The sequence below is a fragment of the Hyla sarda genome, chromosome 5 (genome assembly GCF_029499605.1).
Source record: "Hyla sarda isolate aHylSar1 chromosome 5, aHylSar1.hap1, whole genome shotgun sequence".
NCBI classification, from domain to species: domain Eukaryota; kingdom Metazoa; phylum Chordata; class Amphibia; order Anura; family Hylidae; genus Hyla; species Hyla sarda.
Genome location: NC_079193.1, coordinates 271,878,561 through 271,904,331, shown reverse-complemented (window position 1 = coordinate 271,904,331; position 25,771 = coordinate 271,878,561). Strand labels below are relative to the sequence as shown.

The 25,771-nt window shown below is 40.4% G+C and overlaps 1 protein-coding gene across 5 annotated transcripts in view; it reads left to right on the top strand.

The window, feature by feature from the left end:
• ZNF521 (zinc finger protein 521) overlaps positions 1-25,771 on the top strand; it is a 405,801-nt gene that overhangs the window by 172,990 nt on the left and 207,040 nt on the right. For 4 of the 5 annotated variants that reach the window (XM_056521752.1, XM_056521753.1, XM_056521754.1 and 1 more), the window contains one exon: positions 16,545-16,629. In XM_056521752.1, the coding sequence (XP_056377727.1) occupies positions 16,545-16,629 (85 nt within the window). Of the gene's footprint in view, positions 1-16,544; positions 16,630-19,649; positions 19,783-25,771 lie in introns of all 5 variants that reach the window. The other variant, XR_008844205.1, reaches the window with a different exon arrangement.

Here is a 25,771-nt window from a genome sequence, read left to right as displayed (position 1 = left end):
CATCACGCCCGCCCCCTCTACCAAAGTCTATAGGAAGGGGACGTGACAGCGGTCGCGCCCACTTTCCATAGAGTTTCGTTGAGGGGGCGGGCGTGATGTCACGAGGGGGCGGGCGAGACATCACGAGGGACCGGGCATGATGTCACGCCCGGCGGCCGCGAACACGGAAGCCCGCACACAGCTTTCGGAGTAATGAACTTCCGGACGCTGTGAGCGGAGCTCCAAAAGTCAGGGCAGCGCACAACCCCTTTAAACCAATTTATCTAAATCCTCTTTAAATTACACTAATGTTTTAGTTAGGAGTAAGATTTGCATAATGAGAACATAGCATTGTACATGTTATATCTTCTGATATTTTGAAAACCCCTCAGAAGTTAACCTAATCTTAAACTACTAAAAAAGTTGATTTATTATGAAAACATTCTTAAAGGGGTACTTCGGTGGAAAACATTTTTTTTTTTAAATCAACTGGTGCCAGAAAGTTAAAGGGGTATTCCAGTGGATAGCATTTTTTTAATCAACTGGCTCCGGAAAGTTAAACAGATTTGTAAATTACTTCTACTAAAAAAACGTTATCCTTCCAGTATTTATTAGCCGCTATATACTACAGAGAAAGTTCTTCTCTTTTTGGATTTCTTTTCTTTTTTTTTTTCTGTCCACGGTGTTCTCTGCTGACACCTCTGTCCTTATCAGGAACTGTCCAGTACAGGAGCAAATCCCCATAGCAAAATTATGCTGCTCTGGACAGTTCCTGATACAGACAGAGGTGTCAGCAGAGAGCACCGTGGACAGAAAAAAAAAGAAATCCAAAAACAAAAGAACTTTCTCTGTAATATACAGCCATTAATAAGTACTGGAAGGATAAATATTTTTTAATAGAAGTAATTTACAAATCTGTTTAATTTTCTGGCACCAGTTGATAAAAAAAAAAAAAAATGTTTTCCACCGGAGTACTCCTTTAAACAGATTTGTAAATTACTTCTATTAAAAATTCTTTACCCTTCTAGTACTTTTTAGCAGCTGTATGCTACAGAGGAAATTATTTTCTTTTTGAATTTCTTTTTTGTCTTGACCTCGGTGCTCTGCACTGACACCTGATGCCCATATCAGGAACTGTCCAGAGCAGGAGAAAATCACCATTGTAAACCTATGCTGCTCTGGACAGTTCCGGACATGGACAGGGAAGGGTAAAGATTTTTTAATAGAATAAATTTACAAATCTGTTTCACTTTCTGGCACCAGTTAATTAAAAAAAAAAATAATGTTTTCCACCGGAGTACCCCTTTAACTATTTTTCTCCTATTTTTCTGGAGAACAGATAGGCTATGTTCATACGATGAAATGTCCGCACAGACTTTTTCATACGGACTGCTTGGAAATGCGCCATCTCATAGAGGGCAATGTATTGCCATACGGATTCCGCAGAAAGAATAAGCATGACTATTCTTTCTGCGGACAATGGAATCTGAAATTGTTCCATATGAACACTAAAGAAGAATCCCATTGAAATCAGTGGAACTCTGCTTTTGCAGAATGTCTGTAGGGAATTCTTCTGCAGAATTCCTCATGAAAATTCCACCATGTGAACATAGCCTAAAAGTCTAATGGAAAAAACAAACATTTTACTTGAAGGGACTGTCCAGCTCTAGAAAAATAAAATGCTATTGGGACATGGTGATATAGAAAGAAAGTTATTCTTGCCGGCCCGGCGGCAGTGGTGATCAGGGCAGGTGATTATGACTGTCTTTTTTATTTTCATGTCACCATGTGCCAATTGTAATTTTTTTTTTCTCAAGCGAGAAATCTTCTTTAAAGGGGAAGTCTGTTGGGTTATGTTTAACCGACAGAACTTCCGAGCAGAATCTGGTGAAAAAAAGTTAGCTTAAAAATTCTGTTGCAGCAGAATCCTAATATTTAAATGGGATTCTGCTGCACCGTGCACACAATAAAATTTCTGCAGTGGAAAAAATCTGTGGAAATCCCTATTCTAGCCATAACTTGTTAATTCTTTTGATGGAATCCAAACGGAAATGCATTGCCGCCTATGGAGATGTTGCATTTCTGAGCTGTCTTAGGCGTCACCCAATATTTGCAGGTTTTCCGGGTGAACATTCCGCAGATATTCCATTGTGTGAGCATAGCCTAAGGGTACGTTCACACGAGCAGATTTTCGCAGCGTATTTCGCTGCAGATCGGCTGGTGAAGGCCCGCTCTATACTGTCTTTACATGTGCCTGCTGGTAGCGGCAATACGCTGCTATGAGCAGACACACTGCAATATGTGAGTCGCAGTATACTCTCACATCGCGGGAGCTCTCTGCCTAGCTCAGAGCAGGGAGAGTGGCCGCGATGTGCGAGAACGCCGCGCACATCGCTGCAGTGTGTCTGCTCATCGCGGCGTATTGCCGCTACCAGCAGGCACATGTAAAGACAGTATAGCGCGGGCCTTCACCAGCGGATCTGCAGCGTAAAATCCGCTGTAAATCCGCTCGTGTGAACGTACCCTTAGACTGAGCACCTTTGTTGTTAAAGGTTCCTTATAGAAGATAAATTAATTTGGTCACCAAGCACAGATTTCAGGGGTAGCAGTTACATGTACTGATGTTGACATCTCTGTCTATACAGCTCTCACAATTGGTTGTGTGCAATGAGCTGAATGTATGCATGTACTATATGCATTATATATATGTTACTATTACCATACGTATAGGTTATTTTAAGCATAAAAAGAAACAGGATTTTATTTTCGCAACATATTCTACAAACCTTGGTAGCTTTATCCTGTATATGTTACTCTATAAATTGCCTTCAAGAACTGCCCCTCCAGTGTTTAAGTAGAAACTACATGACTTTGTACATGATTCGTATCACATGATGCATAATTCCCGTATAGATAACTACCCTAACATCCAATAAAATAATAAGAGTTTCTATGTTCTGCTTCAATGCCATCTATTTGCATAACCCAACCATTTTGTTGAATGTAACCTTGAGATCAACTAGTGTTTGGCTTATGACACATTATACTCTTAAGTATGGAATTGCAAGAACAGCCACTGAGACAGGAACTGACTGTTTCCTTGTAAAAGGAACTAACTCATAATTTATATATTAAAGTCTGCTTTGTTGTTTACGGTGAAATAAACAGACCTGTTATAACTGTACAAGAACCCCCATGTTCCTGTTTTCCAACCTCTTTTTCTCCTTCTGGAGTAAAGATATGACCCTCTTGTTTAACCCTGTGATTATTAGGCTTTGTTTTCCCATAGCTCCTCCCACAGCTCCATTTATCAGAAGCTAATGTACAAATGTCCAATTATAGGTTATAAATAAAGTAATAACTGGCACTCAGTCTTGTACTCCATAGATGTATAAATATGTGTATATCCATAGATGTATAAATATGTGACATTTCAATCCTTTATTTGGATCTTACGCAAACAGTTACAGTGCAATTATGTAGAGCAGGGGTCCCCAACATTTCGTACCTTGTAAACCATAATAAACTTTGAGTGGGAGCCACATTTAAAAATGCAGGATAAACAATTTAAATGTGGAGAAACAAGAAATTGTGAATTGCGATCGTGAATTTCTAATTATTTATTTAAAGGGGTACTCCGCCGAAAAACATCTTATCCCCTCTCAAAAGGATAAGGGATAAGATGTCTGATTCCAGGGGTCCCGCTGCTGGGGACCCCTGCGATCTTCTGGCCAGCAGTGGCGGCGGCGTCCAGAACAGGGAAACTTTGAGCTTCCTTGTTCGTGACATCATGCCACACCCCCTCCATTCATGTCTATGGGAGGGGGCGTGACGGCTAATACATAGCATCATGCCTCTCATAGACATGAATGGAGGGGGCGTGGTGGCTGTAGTTGCTAGTCATCTGGCACGGAGTGGAGTTTGCTCCGTGCAGGGATGACAGGGGTGCCGCGCTGGAGATTGCAGTGGTTGGACCCCTGTGATTGGACAGGGGATAAGATGGATCCAAAGGATAGGGGATAAGATGTTTTCCAGCAGAGTACTCTTTTAAGGTAAAAACTAATATTACGCCCTGCAAAATAGCACTGTTAGGATATGTCTACAGTCATGTCCATTTGCTGTACAGACGGTCATAACTCAGAACTTCTAAAAGGAGTCATACTTGTGCTAAGCATGTTCTCTGCCAGGTCTGTAACACATAACAGCGACAAACTCCCAATCTGAGACCATCTTGGTCACACGAACAGAGAGCGGTGAGAGAATCGCTCAGTTTCAACACTCAGACTCTGATTAATCAAACCTTTTGACATGTCTGTAGGACATGTGATTTAAAGTGACAGGTACACTTTAGGGGGTTAGCCAGTGTTTTATTTATTTATTTATTTATTATTTTACTTTTTCATTATGCTCTGGCTGCCGCAAGAGAATAATAGACATTAATTTACTCCTGTCGCTCCCCCAATGCACTGATATTCTGAGGCTTGAAACCTCACGCTGAGTTTATCGCTGGCCACACCAATGTCTCGCCTTGTCTGGTGATATTGCTGAGCAGCAGTGTGATGTAACAGCCCTGGCACCAGGAAGAAGGCCGTCCCCGTTACATGACACTGCCGTTCAGTATATCATAGGCCATCGCTGCGGCTGGCGATAAGCTCAGCACAGCTTGATTTTGCTGGGGCATCCCAAACAGCTGTAGGACACAAGGAGGGTCCCCTTACCTTCCTCCTGGTGTCCAATCTCCGAATGACTGCTCAGTGCCTGAGATCCAGGCATGAGCAGTCTAGCGGCAGAATCATCGATCAATGGTTTCCTATGAAAAACCATTGATCAATGTAAAAGATCAGGGTGTGCAGAGTCATAGCCCCCTTCCCTAATTAAAGTTTGAATCACCCCCCTTTTCCCATTTAAAAAATAAAACAGTGTAAATAAAAATAAACATATGTGGTATCGCTGCATGCGGAAATGTCCGAATTATAAAAATATATGGTTAATTAAACTGCACGGTCAATGGCGTATGCGCAAAAAAAATCCAAAGTCCAAAATAGCGTATTTTTGGTCACTTTTTATATCATGAAAAATTCATATAAAGCGCCCTCATACCGCCCCATAGGTGAAAAAATTAAAAGTTATAGGGGTCAGAAGATGACAATTTTAAACTTATTAATTTTCGTGCATTTAGTTACGACAAAATCAAACCTATATAAGTAGGGTATCACTTTAATCGTATGGACCTACAGAATAAAGTTAAGGTGTCATTTTTACCAAAAATGTAGTGCGTAGAAACAGAACCCCCCAAAAGTTACAAAATTGAGTTTTTTGTCGCACAATAATTTTTTTTTCCATTTTGTTGTAGATTTTTGGGTAAAATGACTGATGTCACTGTAAAGTAGAATTGGTGGCACAAAAAATAAGCCATTATATAAATTTTGAGGTGCAAAATTGAAAGAGTAATGGTTTTTTAAAGGTAAGGAGGAAAAAATTAAAGTGTAAAAACAGAAAAACCCCTGGTCCTTAAAGGGGTACTCCGCCCCTAGACATCTTATCCCCTATCCGAAGGATAGGGGATAAGATGTCAGATCGCCGCGGTCCCGCTGCTGGGGACCCCCTGGATCACCGCTGCGGCACCCCACTGTCATTACTGCTCAGAGCGAGTTCGCTCTGTGCATATTAACGGGCGATACAGGGGACGGAGCAGCGTGACGTCATGGTTCCGCCCCTCGTGACATCACGGCCAGCCCCCTTAATACAAGTCTATGGCAGGGGCGTGATGACCACCACGCCCCCTCCCATAGACTCGTATTGAGGGAGGCGGGCCGTGACCTCACGAGGGCCGGGGCCGTGATGTAACGATGCTCCGGCCCCTGTACTGCCCGTCATTACGTGCAGAGCGAACTCGCTCTGTGCAGTAATGATAGCGCGGTGCCGCAGCGGCAATCCCGGGGGTCCCCAGCAGCGGGACCGCGGCGATCTGACATCTTATCCGGTATCCTTTGGATAGGGGATAAGATGTCTAGGGGCGGAGTACCCCTTTAAGGGATTAAATTAAAGGGGTTAAATTAAAGGGGTACTTCGGTGGAAAACATTTATTTATTTATTTTTAATCAGCTGGTGCCAGAAAGTTAAACAGATTTGTAAATTACTTCTATTTAAAAATCTTAATCCTTCCAGTACTTATCAGCTGCTGTATACTACAGAGAAAGCTCTTTTCTTTTGGAATTTTTTTTTGTCTGACCACATTGCTCTCTACTGACACCTCTGTCCATGCCAGGAACTTTCAGGAGCAGGAGAGGTTTGCTATGGGGATTTGCTCCTGCTTTGGGCAGTTCCTGACATGGACAGAGGTGTCAGCAGAGAGCACTGTGGTCAGACAGAAAAGAAATTAAAAAAGAAAAGAACTTCCTCTGTAGTATACAACTTCCTGTGGAGCATATAGTAGTTGATAAGTTCTGGAAGGATTAACATTTTAAAATAGAAGTAATTTACAAATCTGTTAAACTTTCTGGCACCAGTTGATTTGAAAAAAATAGTTTTCCTTTAAAGGGGTACTCTGGTGAAAACCTTTTTTCTTTTAAATCAACTGGTGGCAGAAAGTTAAACATATTTGTAAATTACTTCTATTAAAAAATCTTAATCCTTCCAGTACTTATTAGCTGCTGAATGCTACAGAGGAAATTCCTTTCTTTTTGGAACACTGATGACATCACAAGGACAGTGCTCTCTGCTGACATCTCTGTCCATTTTAGCAACCATGCATAGAAGATGCATAGCAGAAGTATGCTAAGGGCAGCATGATGGCTCAGTGGTTAGCACTGCTGCCTTGCGGTGTGGGGATTGTGTTCAAATCCCACTAAGGACAACAATAAATAAAGCGTTATTATTATTATTATAATAAGGTCAGCATTGAGAACTGTGCTTGTGATGTCATCAGAGAGCATTCCAAAAAGAAAATATTTTCCTCTGTAGTATTCAGCAGCTAATAAGTACAGGAAGGATTACGATTTTTTAATAGAAGTAATTTACAAATATGTTTAACTTTCTGCCACCAGTTGATTTAAAAGAAAAAAGGTATTCACCAGAGTACCCCTTTAATGTTTGCATGGAATACAAACTGATCATTTTACTTTTTCGCAAATATGGAAGAACTGAAAGTGACTTGATGTCTAAATTGTGCACAGTTAAGCCAAGCATGTTCAAGTTGGTAATAATAATTAAAATCTAATTGATTTATAAAACTATTGATTGGTCTAATCAAGACAGTTTCAAGCCCTCATGGTTAAAATTTTTAGTCTGCTGAATATCAACATCACAAGCTTTAGAAATGTTAGCATTTGCATACTGAGTATTCGCAAGAAAAACAATATAGTAATGCAAAATTAGCTCTGGAAATGATCCTAGTTAATCGTTCTAAACACTATGGCCCTCGTTTACTAAGAGTGTTGTGTAGGTTTCTTTGTGGGTTTTAATTCCCTACAATTTATTTTCCACTGTATTTACTAAGGTTTCCCTACATTTTCCACTTTCCCTACATTTTGCTTTTTTTACACATGCACTGACATTTTCTGTGGAAACCTTAGTAAATATGTTGGGATTTTGTGAAAATGTCGGTAACACGCCCCCTTTCTTCAACGGCCATGCCCCTTTTTTGAGTTTTCTTAGCAAAATGGAGAGTTAGTTGGTTTTTTTTTAATTCAGGTGCAATTTCAGGCGCAGACAGAATTCCAGGCACAATGCGCCCGAAACCGGTGCACAACCCGACAAAACATGTCGGGTTTGCAATAGTAAATGAGGGCCTATATCTGTGAGTTGTAAAATTAAAGGGGTTATTCAGTGAATACATTTTTTTTTTTTTTTATCCTCAGATCAGCATAGGACATTAACCTTGCTTCTGTTATTCTATTGTGACCTTTTTATTTCCTGTACATGGCTCTGATGTGCCTTTCTGCCCTCCTACTTGTTCCCTTCCCTGCAGGCTGTCGTTAAACTACAGGTCCCAGCATTCTTTGCTGCTGCTCTGCACTCACTTGCTCCTAACTGCCATATGTAGGCAACCATTCCCATCCTGCTTTTACCTGCTAGAAACCTGTTGTACTGCCAGGTCCTTTCACAATACTAATAACATGGTAATTTACTAAATGGGTTTATTACCCTTCTGCCCGATATATTAGCCCTAAAACAGGCAATAAAATATAGCACATATATGTAGTATATATACATATCTAATCTATAGTATAAAGTATATAGGTATACAGTGGGGATCAAAAGTTTGGGCACCCAGGTAAAAATGTGCATAAAGAAGCCAAGGAAAGATGGAAAAATCTCCAAAAGGCATCAAATTACAGATTAGACATTCTTATAATATGCAGTAATTTTTCCGCCACGATGTCCTGTCACTATATAATGCCTGTAATGAATTACGGGCATATGCGGGTGCAAACGGGCAGTTACAAAACCCCATAGGCTGCAATGCAATTTATTCACGGCCGTCAGGGGTTTTGTAACGGCCGGGTTTTGCCGATATAGTGACGGAACTTCTGGCGGAAGTTCCTAAATGGAACTATTTCACGGTGTGAAAGCAGCCTAAGCTGTCAGCGGAAGCTGAGACTCAGTGGATCAACATACATAGATGGACACATGACAAAGGGATCCAAATGTCTAAATCAGTTACATAGGGGGAGATTTATCAAAACCTGTCCAGAGGAAAAGTTGCTGAGTTGCCCATAGCAACCAATCAGCTCGCTTCTTTCATTTTTTAAGAGGCCTGTGAAAAATGAAAGAAGCGATCTGGTTGGTTGCTATGGGCAACCCAGCAACTTTTCCTCTGGACAGGCTTTGACAAATCTCCCCCATAGTGTATAGATCAAGGTCCCGATTAAGGGAACAGAATGTATTAGGAAACAAAAAATGTTTTAAAGGAAGAAACTAAGTGATATTCAATTACCGTATTTATCGGCGTATAACACGCACTTTTTAGGCAAAATTTTTTAGCCTAAAGTCTGTGTGCGTGTTATACGCCGATACACCCCCAGGAAAGGCAGGGGGAGAGAGGCAGTCGCTGCCCGCTTCTCTCCCCCTGCCTTTCCTGGGGTCTAGAGCGCTGCTGTCGGCCCTTCTCTCCCCCTAGCTATCGGCGCCGCTGCCCGTTCTGTCCCCCTGACTATCGGTGCCGGCGCCCCATTGCCAGCGCCGATAGCCAGGGGGAGAGAAGCGGCGCCGACAGCCAGGGGGAGAGAAGGGGCAGCGGCACCCATTGCCGGCGCCGCTGCCCCGTTGCCTCCCCCCATCCCCGGTGGCATAATTACCTGAGTCGGGTCCGTGCTGCTCCAGGCCTCCGGCGTGCGTCCCCGGCGTTGTTGCTATGCGCTGAACGGCGCAGGGGACGCACGCCGGAGGCACCGATAGTCAGGGGGACAGAACGGGCAGCGGCGCCGGTAACCAGGGGGAGAGAAGGGCCGGCAGCAGCGCTCTAGACCCCAGGAAAGACAAGGGGAGAGAAGCGGGCAGCGACGGCCTCTCTCCCCCTGCCTTTCCTGGGGATGTATCGGGGTATACACGCGCACACACGCACCCTCATTTTACCATGGATATTTGGGTAAAAAACTTTTTTTACCCAAATATCCTTGGTAAAATGAGGGTGCGTGTTATAGGCCGGTGTGTGGTATACCCCGATAAATACGGTAATCAAAATAGAAAAAAAACAATGTGTGTGAAACTATTTTATAGCTGAGTAAAAGGTAAGAAATACATAAATAAACATAAAGGATAATACTAATAATTGAGAAAAATGAAAAAAAAATTAAAAAATGAGAATTTTTTTCAAAAAAATGTATACCAAAAAAAATAAAAACAAGAAAACAAGTATCGCTTAGATTATACAGATACATCCAACCACAAGGGTGAGCTATATAGGTGGTGGCAGCCACCTTATTGTCCTATTTTTTATACATAAACCCTCTTTTCTGTAGGACCCTTGCTTACCTGCACCCGACAGATGCAGGACAACCGAGCATCAGTGGGGGAGCGAGAAATTCAGTCCCCTAGGGTAACCTCATAACCCCCTCTACAGATTTCTGAGTGTGTGCCTGCTATTTCAGCAGCACTTGAATTATCTTGAGCATATCACCCTATTATCTGGGGGTCCACACAGGCAGGTGGTTGGAATTCAATAATAAATGATAAAAGATAATAAGGCAAAAAAAATTTTTTAAATAAAATGAAACAAATAAAAAAAAAAATATTTTTTTAAATATAAAACAAAGAAAAAAAGAGAAGAAGAAAGAGAAGGGGGGATATTATTTTTACTGTACGGCCACCCTCCACATGTTTCGCTGTAACAACAGCGTTGTCAAGAGGATTATGTTACAACGAAACATGTCGAGGGTGGCCGTACAGTCTATGTTTTAAATTGCTCACCACAACAGTGCTCTTTCTTGGTGTACTGCAGCACCATTCATTTCCTTACCGTTTGCACTTGAGCATCTGCATTACTGCACTGTTGTGGACACTGTTTTAACATCACAATCGGGGATCATTTTTCATTATTTTAATAGAATTAATAAAAGTAAATTTTTAAGAGGGCATATTCTAAGAGGGGAGTTTAGTGACTCCGGGCTTCGGCCCAGGAGTTTGTAGTAGAATATTGGAGGACCCCTCACCCTCCTTTGGGCTCTTTCATTCAGCTCTGGATGTGACTGGAGGATAAGACATGATTAAACAGCAGAATAGTGATAAGACATGCTACACACAAAAAGATGTCTCACACACATACAGATCACTTATACACACTCACTAAGGCCATGGTCACATGTCCAGCATTTCCGCATTGGAATTCTCTTGGAAATTACGGAGCAGCCGGAGTCCCGCTGAATTCAATAGGATTCTGCTGCGCTGTGCACACGGTGGGAATTCCATGCCAGATGTTTCTGGTATGGAAATTCCATTTTCTGTGTCTGCAGAAAAATTGAACCTGTTCATTTTTTTTCTGCAGACTCCACATGGAATGCATAGCTGTCTATGAGACTATGGTGCATTCCCGTGTGGTACTAATGCCGGCATGTTATGCCTGGCGCCCACATGGAGATTTTCCATGCGGACGTGTGAATATAGTCTTACACAGCTTATTTGTCAGGGGTGTAAATAGAAATCACAGGGGCGCCCCATAGCACAAATGAGAAATGCCCCCTAACCCCTTATGAACTATTAGGGCACGTTCAGATGGGCAGATAACATTGCTAGATAGCAGTGTGTTTTTTGCAAGTTTGAATCGGGGCAGGCTCTCTGAGGCAGTGGAATCTCCTCCACAGACCCCATTGACTTCAATGCCAAAAATCTGCCTCTGAGGGCCTGTCCTGATTCAAACTTGCAGCGGAAAACACTGCTATCTTGCAATGTAATCAACCTGTCTGAACGTGCCATTATAACACATATACGTGATATAAATATATATATATATATATATATATATGACAGACACAGTGTGTGTGTGTATATATATATATATATATTAGACACACACAGTATATATATATATATATATATATATATATATATAAAATTAACACACAGTATATATATATATATATATATATATATTACACGCACAGAATATATATATATATTACACGCACAGAATATATATATATATTACACGCACAGAATATATATATATATATTACACGCACAGTATATATATATATATATATATATATTACACGCACAGAATATATATATATATATATATTACACGCACAGTATACATATATATATATATATCTTACAGACAGACACACTTACTTTTTTATTGCACAAATGCTCTTTGGGTTCACATGTCAGTGTCCTGCAGGTCTTCTCACAGACGACCCTTTGCAGCCTCTCTATCTGTCCTTCTCTCCTCCTCCTTAGTTCGGAGGTCAGAGAAGAGAAAGCAGCCTGGGAGGAGGGGAAGGGGCTGAAGATAGAGCAGGGGAGGGAAGAGAGGTGGTGCATGCTTCTAGCTGTTACAAAACTACAACTCCCAGCATGCCCGGACAGCAAATGGGCATGATGGGTATTGTAGTTTTGCATCAAATGACAGCAACCTGGTTGGGTTTTATACTTACAGTGAGTCTTACCACACACCCGTGCTGTGCAGGTACTTACACTGCCATGACTTATTCCTACAGAGGGATGGTCGATTCAATATAAAGCAACAGCGAAATGAGAATAGAATGGAAGAGCATCACAGCTACTGCATTTCTTTGTTCCGTTCATAGGCATTCTGAGCCCCATGACAGTACGAAGAAATGCAGAAGCTGTGATGCTCTTCCCTTCTATTCTCATTTCACTGTTGAAAAAAAAAAAAAAAAAAAAAATAATATATATATATATATATATATATATATATATATACATGTAAATAAATTGGAAATGGCAGTACCTGGGGCACAGTATCGAAAGTATAGAAGGCAGCAGGCAATGTGCGAAGCGCTATGTGCTGGACAGGTTTGTTGGTTGCTCTGGGGCGTTGCTAGGCAGGAGAGATGTTGGCAAGCCAGGCCCCTGAGGCCCATCTCCAAAGGTGAGGGCTGCTGAATGAGGGACAGCAGCTGAGATGGAAATGCAACAACAGGGGAGCAGATCGATGTTTTCAGGAAATTTCACCATAATAGAAATGGTGAAAGGACCCCAAATGTTGTATGGATATAAATTTTATAAATTCTAATCTGGTAAGGAGGGGACTAATGAAAGATTAATAATAGTAACTGGAATACCCCTTTAAGGCTGAAGTCACATCTACATTTTCTGCTATTCTTCCCATAAGTAAGACCTGATTTACTAAGAGTGGAGTGTAGGTTTTGTTGTGTTTTTTGTTGTTCCTACATTTTTTTCCATGGTATTTACTAATTTACTCCGCTTTCAGAACATTTACACATGCTTTAAAGAGTATGGTTTTCTTCCCAGAAAATGCACATGATTTTCAGAGTGGTTTTCAGAAAAGACGAGTGATTTTGGATGAAATGTAGGGAACACGCCTCTTTTCTCAAAAACCATGCCCATTTTTTTTATTTTTATTTTTTTCACTCTGAGTGTTTCGGATTCTGTTGTTTTTTTTCTGGAGTGGAGTGTAGGTTTCTTTGTGGGTTTTAATTCCCTACAATTTTTTTTCCACGGTATTTACTAAGATTTCCTTACATTTTCCACTTTCCCTACACTTTGCTTTTTTACACATGCTCTGATCTGATTTCCTCAGCTCAAATCCACCACATTTTCTGTGGAAACCTTAGTAAATATGTTGGGTTTTTGTGAAAATGTTGGGGCCACACCCTTTTTTGGTGACCATGCCCCCTTTCCCTGATGGCCACACCCTTTTTTGGGGTTTTCTTAGTAAAATGGAGTGTTAGGCTTGGTTCACATCACGTTTTTCCCAATACGGGACTGCATACGGCTGGGGGGAGCTAAATCCGGGTGCTCCTGTATCCCTGCTGTATCCTGCCCGGGCGATCCAGTATCCCTGCCGTATGCCGCCCGTATGTAATGTATTTCAATGAGCCGACCAGAGTGAACCGGTCGGCTCATTTTTGCCCGTATGCGGTTTTCTACTGGACCTAGAACCGTAGTCAACCACAGTTTTAGGTCTGGTAGAAAACCGCATACGGGCAAAAATGAGCCAACCGGTTCACTCCAGTCGACTCAATGAAATACATTACATACGGGCGGCATACGGAAGGGATACTGGATCGCCTGGTTTTAGCTCCCCCCAGCCGAATGCGGTCCCATATTGGGAAAAACGTGATGTGAACCCAGCCTTACTTGGGTTTTCACTGGCGCATAACCTGACAAAACATGTCAGGTTTGCAATAGTAAATTAGGGCCATTCTGTCAGATGGTCCATGCAACAGTATTTAGGCGCAAAACCCGACAAAAACAAGTAGGAATCTTGTCAGTAAATGAGGGCCAATATGCGATTAGACCTCAAATGCAGTTAGGAACATACCGAAAGATAAAATGCTGAAAGTTGTCTAAAAACATTGGGGGACATCAAAACCTGTGTGGAGGTAGAGTGGTGCAGTTGCCCATATCAACCAATCAAATTGCTTCTTTAATTTTTCACAGGCCTCTTGAAAAAATGAAAGAAGTGATCTGATTGGTTGTTATGGGCAATTGTAACACTCTTCCTGTGCACAGATTTATCAATCAGTCTTAAAACACTAAGGTCCACATGTATTAGCTTTGGCTCATTCTGTGTTAGCCAGGGCTTCTAACCCTGTACACTGCATTTCCATCTGATTGGCATGCGTACCGGGTGTTGGCACCCCACTGATCAGCTATAGATGGCTAACCTGAGGATAGGCCATCATTCCATTTTATTGGAAACTACCATTAATAAATATTGCCCAGCATTTGTTATATTTGTCACATTTTATATTGGAGAAAGATTTTAAAAATAAAATCTCTACTTTGAAATAAAAAAATAAAAACAATTATCATTGTAAGTATAATTTGTATTTGGGGCTCACCTTTTATGCAAATTACACATTTTTCTCCAGAGTCACTGCCAGACAGTTTTACAGAGAATTCCCAGCACCCAGTAAAGAGGCATCATACTCCCAGTACCACATCTGCCAATAGGTCATAATAGAAGATTGTATGGGCAACTTAGCTGTTCCCATGGCCTGTCCCCTTAACCCCTCAATGGCTGACTAGTCCCCTAGTGCAATGTGTTAAGCCTTTCAGCATAACATTAACAGGCAATGAACCCAGATGTGATGCAGGGCTGGGTACACAAACACCCTTGGCAAGCCTGGGGGCCTTTGCAAGACCTCCAGCTGCCATGGAAACCATGGCTGAATATGGCAGGAGCTGGGGATTGCTGGGTCCAGTGGAGGTAAGCTACGTCCAGGCACTCCACATGCAGGAGGTCATGATTTGACAGTGACATGTAAAGGGTTAAATTCCCAGAGTGAAGGAACTCCTTGTATTTACAGTGGGAGCCCAAATATCATTCTGACAGCCGAGCCCCCACGATCCCTACATGGGAGAGTCCCTAAAGCTTAATTTAAACCCACTGTAAAAACATGATGTGCTATAATAAGTACCCTTATAGCTGTCATATTTTCAATAGAATTCCAAAGAAGCAGCACATCCAACCAGGGCTAATGAAGAGTATATTGGTGCACGCAGTCATAGGAGGCTTGGTTAGGTACTCCAGCTTCAATACAATAGAAAAAAACGCAGCACACAAAAAGGTGTCTTTAGTGCAAAATAGTGCTATTTATTCCATCTTTAGCAAGATATTAAAAAAAGTGCAACGTTTCGGTAATCTCACACCAGCATCTTCAGGCATCATGGTGGTGCGAGACTACCGAAATGTTGCACTTTTTTTTATATCTTGCTAAAGATGGAATAAATAGCACTTTTTTTTGCACTAAAGACACCTTTTTGTGTGCTGTGATTTTTTCTATTGTCATATTTTCAATAAATATTTGGGTAATAGGTTTAAATATGTCCGCATTCAAAATAATAGATTGATATTCCTTTTTTGCCTTGGTGCCGAAAATAGGAGAGGGCCAAAAGTACAAGGAATGTATTCCTACATTTTTGCAATATGAATCTTATAAGAATCCTTTTGGGGGTTTTTGGTGTTAAAAGACAGGATGGAGTACTAAACCTTTTGAACGGAGTATGGTGGGAACAGACTGAGGAATAGTACAAAAGGAAAAAAAACATGCATCTTGATAAGCTTAAAGGGGTACTCTTCTGCTCAGCGTTTGGATCAAACTGTTCCGAATGCTGGTGCTGGGAGCTTGGGACGTCATAGCCCCGCCCCCTCATGACATCATGCCCCGCCCCATCAATGCAAGTCTATGGGAGGGGCCTGACATCCATAGACTTGCATTGAGGGGGCGGGTGTGACGTCATGAGGGGGCTGGGCTATGACGTCACGAGCTCCCGACTCCAGTTTGTTCCAAACGCAGAGCAGCGGAGAACCCCTTTAAAGGAGAACTCCAGAATATAAAAATTGTCCCCAATACTGCTGGCAGAAAAAAAAATAAAGATGTACATACCTTCCTTCGCTCCCCCGGGGCCTCCGATAACTGGCTCCGGTCTCCGCCGTGATCCTCTTCCTGGTTGCTGGTGGTCGGCAAGTTGTACTGCACTCAGCCAATCACCGGCCGCAGCGAAGTCCCGACTCGGCCAGCGATAGGCTGAGCAGCAGTGTGAGAATGCTTCAAGACACAAAATTCTTCACTACACCTGCACCTGCTGCCGGGGCTGAAAACGTCACACTGCCACTCAGCCTATCGCCGACCAAGCCAGGAATTCACTGCGGCCGGTGATTGGCTGAATGCAGTATGACTCGCCGACCACCGACAACCAGGAAGAGGATCGTGGCGGAGACCAGAGCCGGTGACCGGAGGCCCCGGGGGAGCAAAGGAAGGTATGTACATCTTTATTTTTTTACTGCCGGCAGTATGGGGGACAATTTTTATATTCTGGAGTTCTCCTTTTAACTTCATCTTTTTTTTATTTGTGTTTTTCAAATGTATCTATGTATATACAATAATGCATTTTTTTTAATAATGTTGTAGAAAAAAACCTATCAATGCATCAAGTGCCAGATGGTATTCTACAATGAATGGGATATCCAGGTCCATGTTGCAAACCACATGATAGGTAAGTGCAGCTTTGTTTATTCAATTACTTACAAGAAATGGGAAGTTTAATTTTAATTGCTTATTTGGATATGTTGCTGATAGTAAAACAAGTACTGTATACAGAATGGAAGGGCTCTCTTCTTATTGGTCAATGATAATGGCTTGTATTTGCTCTTCTGACATATCTGCTAAGTAGATTGGTTTTCTGTTTGATAGCATATAAGCAATGTAAGTAAACCATCAATACCTAGTATTTTTATGTTTTCTTCTCATAGATTTGAAACATTCTAAGTACCTGCAGCCACCACTAGAGGTAGATTAGAAACTTAGGGCATACTGTTATATCATTGCATTCAATGTATAAATAGTATGCGAAAACTATTAAGCATTCCCTAGTGGTGGCTAGAGTATAGTCAGGTGATTTGTAGCTGTGTAAGGAAATCAAATCTCCGACCACCATATAATTATATGAACAATTTTTAACACATTTAAAATAAAGTGTACAAAGTTGTATTTAAGTGTGGAAATTCAGGTATCTGAGATGACTAAAGGAAGTTATCGAGGTCAATCTAGTAACGCCATTTTATATATGCATTTTTACATGTTTTTATTAACTAAAAATATACGAACAGGAATTATGGAATATTATTGGAGTATATATATTATTGCTTAATTGCAGAAATATTGAAACCCCCCAAATTTTACATTTTATTCACGGAAAGGAAATGTATGCAGGTGGGAGGAAAAATTCTCGGCTACGCATTTGTAGTTGGAACAGTAAGCCAACATCCGTAATTGCAGGCACAATCCCAGCTGAGCAATAGAAAATATATGTAGAAAACTAAAAGCTAAAATGTGTCTGTGTAGCTGAGGCCAAAAGCAACCATCTTTAGTACTAAATAACCTTCCAAGTAACATAGTCTTAAAAGTCACATGTTCGGAAATTACATTCACCAGTCAGGGCTTTGTCTTCAAGCTTTAACACCCTGGCTCAGTTTAGGAGACTTCCAATCTGAGAAGTCTTTTTTCTAGTTTTTCTATGTTGGTACAATGGTTTCCTTGCATTGATTTTATTTTTCGGCAAAAGGAGACCAAATTAATTTTTTTGTTGCTTATATTACAGCAATATTTTTAACATTTAATATAGATCATAAATCATATTTTTGTTAAATCCAGTAAGGTTTTAACATGAAGAGACTTCTGTGGCAAGGACATTATAATGCAGTGGTTTAACAGACATTTGGAGAGATAATGATGGCTTTAGAGTGGCCACGAGTAGACTGCATTACAGGTATGTACGCCACAGCATATCTTTGAATACCTTTTTAACATTATTCTGGCATATACTGATGGCAGACAGCAAAAGCGTAGGGCCTTACCACTGTGGCTGCAATACAAAGTAAGCATATAAGTGATAAGGCAGCACTCTGCAAGCAATGAGACATATATAAACATTGATGAAATATTAGTAAACAATTCAAATTTTCAAACTGAGTGAGCCCCAGCAAGGTAACTTAATTAAAGTGAATGAGATTGAGCAGTCATTCCAGGCACTGTCAAAAGTATGGAGCTGTGTCTGCTGAACAAAGCAGGAGACACAGCACTTGCTGTATTCTGATATTGGGGGCTGATCCCAGTGCTTGGTAATATTTGGAAGCCCCTCTAAAAATGAATGGAGTGCTCGCCACACATACTTGGTGCACTCGGTTTATTCTGGGGTACAATTCACCTCTGTTCTCCTGATGAATGAGGGTCCCAGCAGTCAGATGCCAAGTGATCAGCTAGTTATACCCTGTCCCATAGAGAATAACTTTTTGTTTTAGGGATGGACCTATGTTATAATCCCAGAGAACCCCTTTTGAAGGGATACTTTGCCCCTACACATGTTATCCCCTATCCTAAGGATAGAGGATAAGATGTCTGAACGCAGGGGTCCGGCTGCTGGGACCCCCCCAATCTCCGGGCCGGCACCGCAGTGTTCTGAAAATTTATGTTCCGAATGCCAGCTTCGGGAGGCCTTTTTCATGACATCATGCCACACCCCTACATTCATGTCTATGGGACGGGGGTGGGACAGCAGTGGTGTGTGAATGACCATTGGGTTGGTTGGCCATATTTCTTACCAAAGGCCCTTCTGACTCCCAAAGTTTGGTGGGGCAGACAACTTAAGGACGTGTCCTAGTTGTTACAAACTTTTTTTAAATAAATGGAATCCTCTGTGCTCTTGGAACTTTCAGCGCAGCAGAATTTCTTTTGCACCCTTCTCCAGATCCATGTCAAGTCCTGTCTGATCTTTACAGGTAGTGCTTTTTCCCTCATGGCTTTGTTTTTGCTCTATGCCATGCATATACAATGTCAGCTGTGAGACCTTATATAGACCGGTCTGTGTCTTTTTAAATTCTGTCCATTCCTCTGAATTTACCACAGGTCACTCCAATCAACGTGTAGAAACATCTCAGAGATGATCAGGAGAAATAGGAGGTCCTAGAGCTAAAGTGTCATAGCAAATGTGCCTTCTGCACTAAATAAAAAAATAAAAAACTTAATGACCATTTGGCTGTCTTCTGCCAATAGTAAGGTAACTGATGTACATGGTGCATATTTTTTGGTGCCATCACTACGAGGAGCAGTTGGGTGGAGCACTACAGTCATACTTATGTAAGGCTTACAAGAATGGACCCCCTGTATTCTTCTTAATTAGCTACTATTTAACCATCATCTTATATTTGTGCCATTTTACTTACAGGTTTAGTGGACCTCACAATATGGCATGTTATATTTATCGAGGATAGCATATTTGAATAACTGAGCCACTTTAAGAAAAATAAAGCATTTTAGGCAGTCTAATAAGTTGGAAAATAAAGTCAATGAATGAGGAAATGAAGTGTAAAGTTAAGTGTCCTTAACAGTGAAATGATTTGTATATGTTTCTGTGTGGCGCAAACTAATGGGATTTTGTAATCTTCTGGGGCAGTAATAATATTTAAATGATAAATCATTCAAGTCAACTCATTTTTACTTCTTACTGTGTTTATCCAGCCTCAAAACTTTTCCATAGATTTATTTAGAAGACATTATTCAGCTTTTTTGTATATGAGCAAGATGGTCACTCTGAACACAATAAGTGTTATAGTAAAAGTGCAACCCTTCCATCCTCCAACAGGACAAACAAGTAGGTGGCCATCAGTAATATATATCATCTAGATGTGCAAAGTATTAAATAAACTGAATAGTGCTCAAAATGGTAACTACAGTGGCCACAAATGAGAGCCTAAGGTGCCTTTTTTTTGGGGGGGGGGAGGTATGGCTTGACATTGGACTATTCTACATAGGAAATATATGAATGTTTGGCTATTTACTAATAGGTGCGGCAGATAAAAACATCACATCCCATCTCCATAGCTATACACAGTATTGCCAATAGAACAGAGCACAGTAACTTTCCGCATGGCTTCAGTCAAACATTGCTGTGTCAGTGTCAAGGAGTAACAGCTCAGCTACAAAATCATTGACTATATGAGTTCATATAAACACACAGGGGGATATTTATCAAGGTATTTAGAGTTTTTTTTTTTTTTTTTTTTTTTGCTTACTCCGGGCACACAAAAAGTCACACATGTACCTAAGCACTTTTTTGTGCGACTTTTGTAAGCAAAAAGTTACAAACGGACCTAAGCAAATTTCAGTTTTTACTTTGCAGTGATCACGTATTTATGATGTGCGAAAGTCGAACATAAGCAAAAAAAAGTCGCAAAACCCTTACAAAAAGTCGCAAGTCTGCTCCAGGTCTGACGTGGAGTACAAAACTCCCGTACGTGAGCAAGTCTCAGCTGCTACTTTTTTGTTTTGCTTATGTCCTCCAAATTTATCAACCCCCTGTGATAGCATGATAAATATGTAGCACATAAGCAAAACTAAAGCAAAAAATAAGAATAAAAATGCCTACAGAACTTGATTATCAAAGCAAACAATGATAAATGTCCCCCATAGTGGGTAAGAATAACTACTGTAAAGTTAGAGAAGTAATAAACTAGGTTTAGTGATAAAAGAAACTACTTCATAAGTTGGCATACCGTCATGACCGTTATACATACTGTACTATTGCAGTATTTTTTTTACTTCGGTATTGACTAAAACATATTTACATTATTATCTTAAAATGTTAGATGGGTTATTTCAAACAAGCAAAAATAGGCGTATAGATATATAGATTGTCATTAGTATATGAGATGAAACATGATGAAATGAATTTTATGGCACAAAGAATGTTTCTTCCATCGAGACATCATGTATTCCTTTATCACAAATGAAATTACATTCTGAATTCATAGTCCATTGAACTTTTTTTTCTCTTAATTCATCAAAGGTTGGCCAAATATGTTTTAAAAATGCTGAAACATAAAATATTACAAGTACTTCTTTTATCTATTTTGTGCAGTCCCTGAAGGCAACTTGAAGGAGATGAGATGTAGGTTCCCTTATGATATTCAGTGGTGACATTTAGAAAAGTCATATTGCCAGAAAGTAATTTGAATAGTTGGCCATTCATACCAGATTTATGAAGTGAACTTAATTTACTGCTTGCATTGCGCTAAAAAAGTCCACGATCCTGATCACACACCACAGCACCGAGGGTTTCTAGCAGCTTTGCTTTTGTTTGTACATAGGACACTATGGTTTTAGGTTAAAGAGGTTATCCAGGAAAACACTTTTTTTTTATATATCAACTGGCTCCAGAAAGTTAAACAGATTTGTAAATTACTTCTATTAAAAAATCTTAATCCTTTCAGTACTTATGAGCTTCTGAAGTTGAGGTGTTCTTTTCGGTCTAAGTGCTCTCTGATGACACGTGTCTCGGGAACTGCCCAGTTTAGAAGAGGTTTGCTATGGGGATTTTCTTCTAAACTGGGCGGTTCCCGAGACACGTGTCATTAGAGAGCACTTAGACAGAAAAGAACAACTCAACTTCAGAAGCTCATAAGTACTGAAAGGATTAAGATTTTTTGATAGAAGTAATTTACAAATCTGTTTAACTTTCTGGAGCCAGTTGATATATATAAAAAACGTTTTTTCCTGGATAACCCCTTTAAACGTTGTTGACCAGCAAACACAACTGATCTGTGCGGAGAAGACTAGAAGAGTATACAGAACTTATACAACTGATTACTTTTGTCAAAAAACAGTAGCACTTTAAATATAGGCCCATGTAAGATACCTCTGAAAAGTTATGGTAAAGGTGAACTAGACAAATTTGCTCTGTGGAAAGCTGAATGGCAAATCTGCAGCGGACTATAGCACCGGCATATTTGATGTGATTTTGTAAAGTTTCATCTAGTCACCGTAGAATATTTTTTTTATAATTATTATTTTTTTATATTTTAAGATCTGCAGCATGTCAATTAATGTCCTGGATTTAGTAGACAAAGACACAAGGCTCATTAGAAAATATTAAAAACCTAAATATGTACATATATAGGAGTGGTAAAAATGAATGTATTAAATAAATATACAGTTCATGTAAAATCAGAGAAAATGATATATAAAAATATACTATAGTGTTTGATCGCAGAGCCAATGAAAACTCAGATATCTTTGTTTTAATACCTGTTAAAGGGGTATTCCAGGAAAAAACTTTATATATATATATATATATATATATATATATATATATATATATATAATCAACTGGCTCAAGAAAGTTAAACAGATTTGTAAATTACTTCTATTAAAAAGTCTTAATCCTTTCAGTACTTATGAGCTTCTGAAGTTAAGGTTGTTCTTTTCTGTCTAAGTGCTCTTTGATGACACGCGTCTCGGGAAACGCCCAGTTTAGAAGAGGTTTGCTATGGGGATTTACTTCTAAACTGGGCGTTTCCCGAGACACTTGTCATCAGAGAACACTTAGACAGAAAAGAACAACCTTAACTTCAGAAGCTCAAAAGTACTGAAAGGATTAAGATGTTTTAATAGAAGTAATTTACAAATCTGCAATAATCAAGAGAAAAGATCCAGCAACTCACCGACAAGATGACCGAACAAATGGAGGCACAGCGAGGAAGCAGGTGGACAGGTGGATGAAACGGGAGGCTCAGAGCCACCTGCTTCCTCGCTGTGCCTCCATTTGTTCGGTCATCTTGTCGGTGAGTTGCTGGATCTTTTCTCTTGATTATTGCACATTTGTTCCTATTTCTTGGATCCTGGCACCACCACTAGACTACAATTTATTATATTGGTTGGACTGCTTTGTTTTTTTACCTTTGACACGTGGACTCCTATTGTTGTTTGTACACGCTACTTCCACCCTTACTTTGTACACACATGTTTTTGGTATGTGCCTCCCTTTACTACTTCTTCATTTATTGCATAATTTACAAATCTGTTTAACTTTCTTGAGCCAGTTGATATGTAAAAAAAAAAAAATTTCTGGATAACCCCTTTAAATTTTAAACAAGGACACATGAAATTAGTAAAACCAATAAAAAGTAGATCCTGTTCTGGAATACATGGGCACAGGAGTAAGGAAGGGTATATGCAATAATAAACGGTAAATAACATCTAATATCGCTCATACATGGTTCATATTAAAGAAAATGAGTCCTTGTATTAAGGTCCGTGCGACTTTTAATACAATTGTCGCATGCTCTGCGACATTTAACCAGAGCAGTTCAGCAGGTATTCATCAAAGTCTGTGCACCAATTGATAAACTTGGTGCACGGCTGCCACTTTCTCCGCAACTTTTTTCCGTCTAAATTGAACTAAAAGCAAGTTCAGTTTTGTTAAAAGCCCCTCAGTATATATTCAGTTGTTTGGTTTGTCAGTAAAAGCAACTTTAGTATGTGGACAAGAGGCAAAAAGAGTCTAGTAGTATTGCTGGTACAGGTTGCGGAGGATCATGCTATGTTAGAATGCTATAGTGTTCTGTGCAGGTTGATCATGTTACTGTACAGTATAGTGGATACAATGGATGACAGTAGTAGTGTTGAGCGGCATAGGCCATATTCGAATTCGCGAATATTCGCGAATATATGGACGAATATTCGTCATATATTCGCGAATATTCGCATATTCGTTATATTCTCGTTTTATTTTCGCATATGCAAAATTTCGCGTATGCGAAAATTAACATATGTGAAAATTAGCATATAGGAAATTCGCATACTCGCAAATTCGCATATGCGAAAATTAGCATACACTAATTTTCGCATATGCGAATTTGCGCACGCCAGTCTCACACAGTAGTATTAGAGCCTTCTTTACACCACACAAGCTGGAAGCAGAGAGGGGTGATCACTGTGATGTGTACTGTGAAGAAAAAAAAAAAAAAAAAAAAAAAAAATGAAAATTCGTAATTACGAATATATAGCGCTATATTCGCGAAATTCGCGAATTCGCGAATATGCGATATTCGCGAATAATATTCGAATTGCGAATATTCGCGAGCAACACTAGACAGTAGTATCATCTCGCAAAACTCTTATTATATGCAGCAAAAGGTTGTAAGAACAGTGTGGTGGAAATACATCACCTACCCAACCTCCTGCAAATTGTAAGTGCTCTGGAGTAGCTGACAAGAATCCCAGGCATGCATCTTCCATCACTGGCAGGAGTAGTAGTGCTGTAGCATGTTTCTGGGTTCCATCTGTGAACAGCAGAGGGTTTCTTCCAGTTGCTGGAGACGCCAGCCCCAATGTAGTGGTATAGCGCACGGCAGTGGCGGTATTTTAATGTCTCTGTTGTACCAACAGATATTTCACATAGCTGGACATGTTTCCTGGGTTCCTGGCCCCTTTCTCAACAGCATACATTACCTTTTTTTCCCCTATTAAAATCCACACCCAACACACAATTGTTATATCAATCCTTACCAAAGTCTGTGCAGATTTTTGTTAAGATATGCTGCAGATTTTTTCTGCAAGTAATCCATCTGGTTTGTGTTTACCCTTTAAAGTCAATGGGGTCTTTGGCGGATTTTCCACAGGTAAGATTCTGCCACTGAAAATTAGCTGTAGAGAGCCCGACCCCTACAAATTTGCAGCGGGAAACCCGCTGTGAGTTTGAGATAAAATCTGCTTGTGTGAATGAGCCCTAGGGGCATGTTTATATGTACTGAAAAAATTGTAGGTTTTGTGTTGCAGATTTTATGCTGTGTAAATCAACATTGGTAGCTGAACACAACATAAAATCTGCAACATAAAATCCAAAGTGTATACAGTACATGTGAATATACCCCAAAAGTGGGAAATCCTGTTAGCATGCCACACAAATTTAAAAAGTGCTACTAGAGTAAAGAAAAAAGGGAGATTATGCACTAGGCAACTGTACAAGATCACCTACTTTTCTGCAGAACTTTTGCATTAGAATGTCGGGAATGCTTTGTCTGTCATCAGCATTTTCCCTACAATCAGAGGTGCCGCTATAAAGTGCCACCATATTGTGACAGTGACTCCTAAAGTCCATTTAATCTTCTAAAACTTTCAGGATAAAGTCTCAATCCCATTCCATGGTTTTTGTATTAAAAGGGTACTACTGCCCTGAGACATCTTATCCCCTATCCAAAGGATAGGGGATAAGATGTCTCACCGCGGGGGTCCCGCCGCTGGGGACCCCGCAATCTTGTGTTCGCCACCCACCTGTTTAAGCTGCACGCTGCGGTGCCAGCTCACAAACAGCCGGGTGGCAACCACAGGGCCGGAGTATTGTGATGTCATGACTCCGCCCTCATGTGACTTCATACGTGCATATTTTTGCTGAAGATTTAATTCTGCAGATTTTGCTGCAGCAGAAAATACGCCTGTGTGAACGTACCCTAAGGACTTGTTCACATGAGCAGATTTTGCTGCAGATTTTCAGCTGCTTATTTTCTACAGCTTTTTTTTCGCCTGCTTATTTTTTGCTGGTAAGTTAATGATAAAATAATCAGCAGAAAATAAAAAGTAGCAGAACAGCTGCGGAAAATCCACGCAAAAATCCACTCGTGTGAACTCGATGCGTATTTTGCTGCAGATTTTGTGCAGCAGATTATCCTGCCCATTGACTTTAGGGGAAGCAAAAATCTTCTGCAGATAATTTGCAGCAAAATAGGCACATGTGAAGGTATCCTCAGTCATAGTCATTGCATTGTACTTCATGCTGCCCATGGTTCCGGCTGCATGGAACAAGT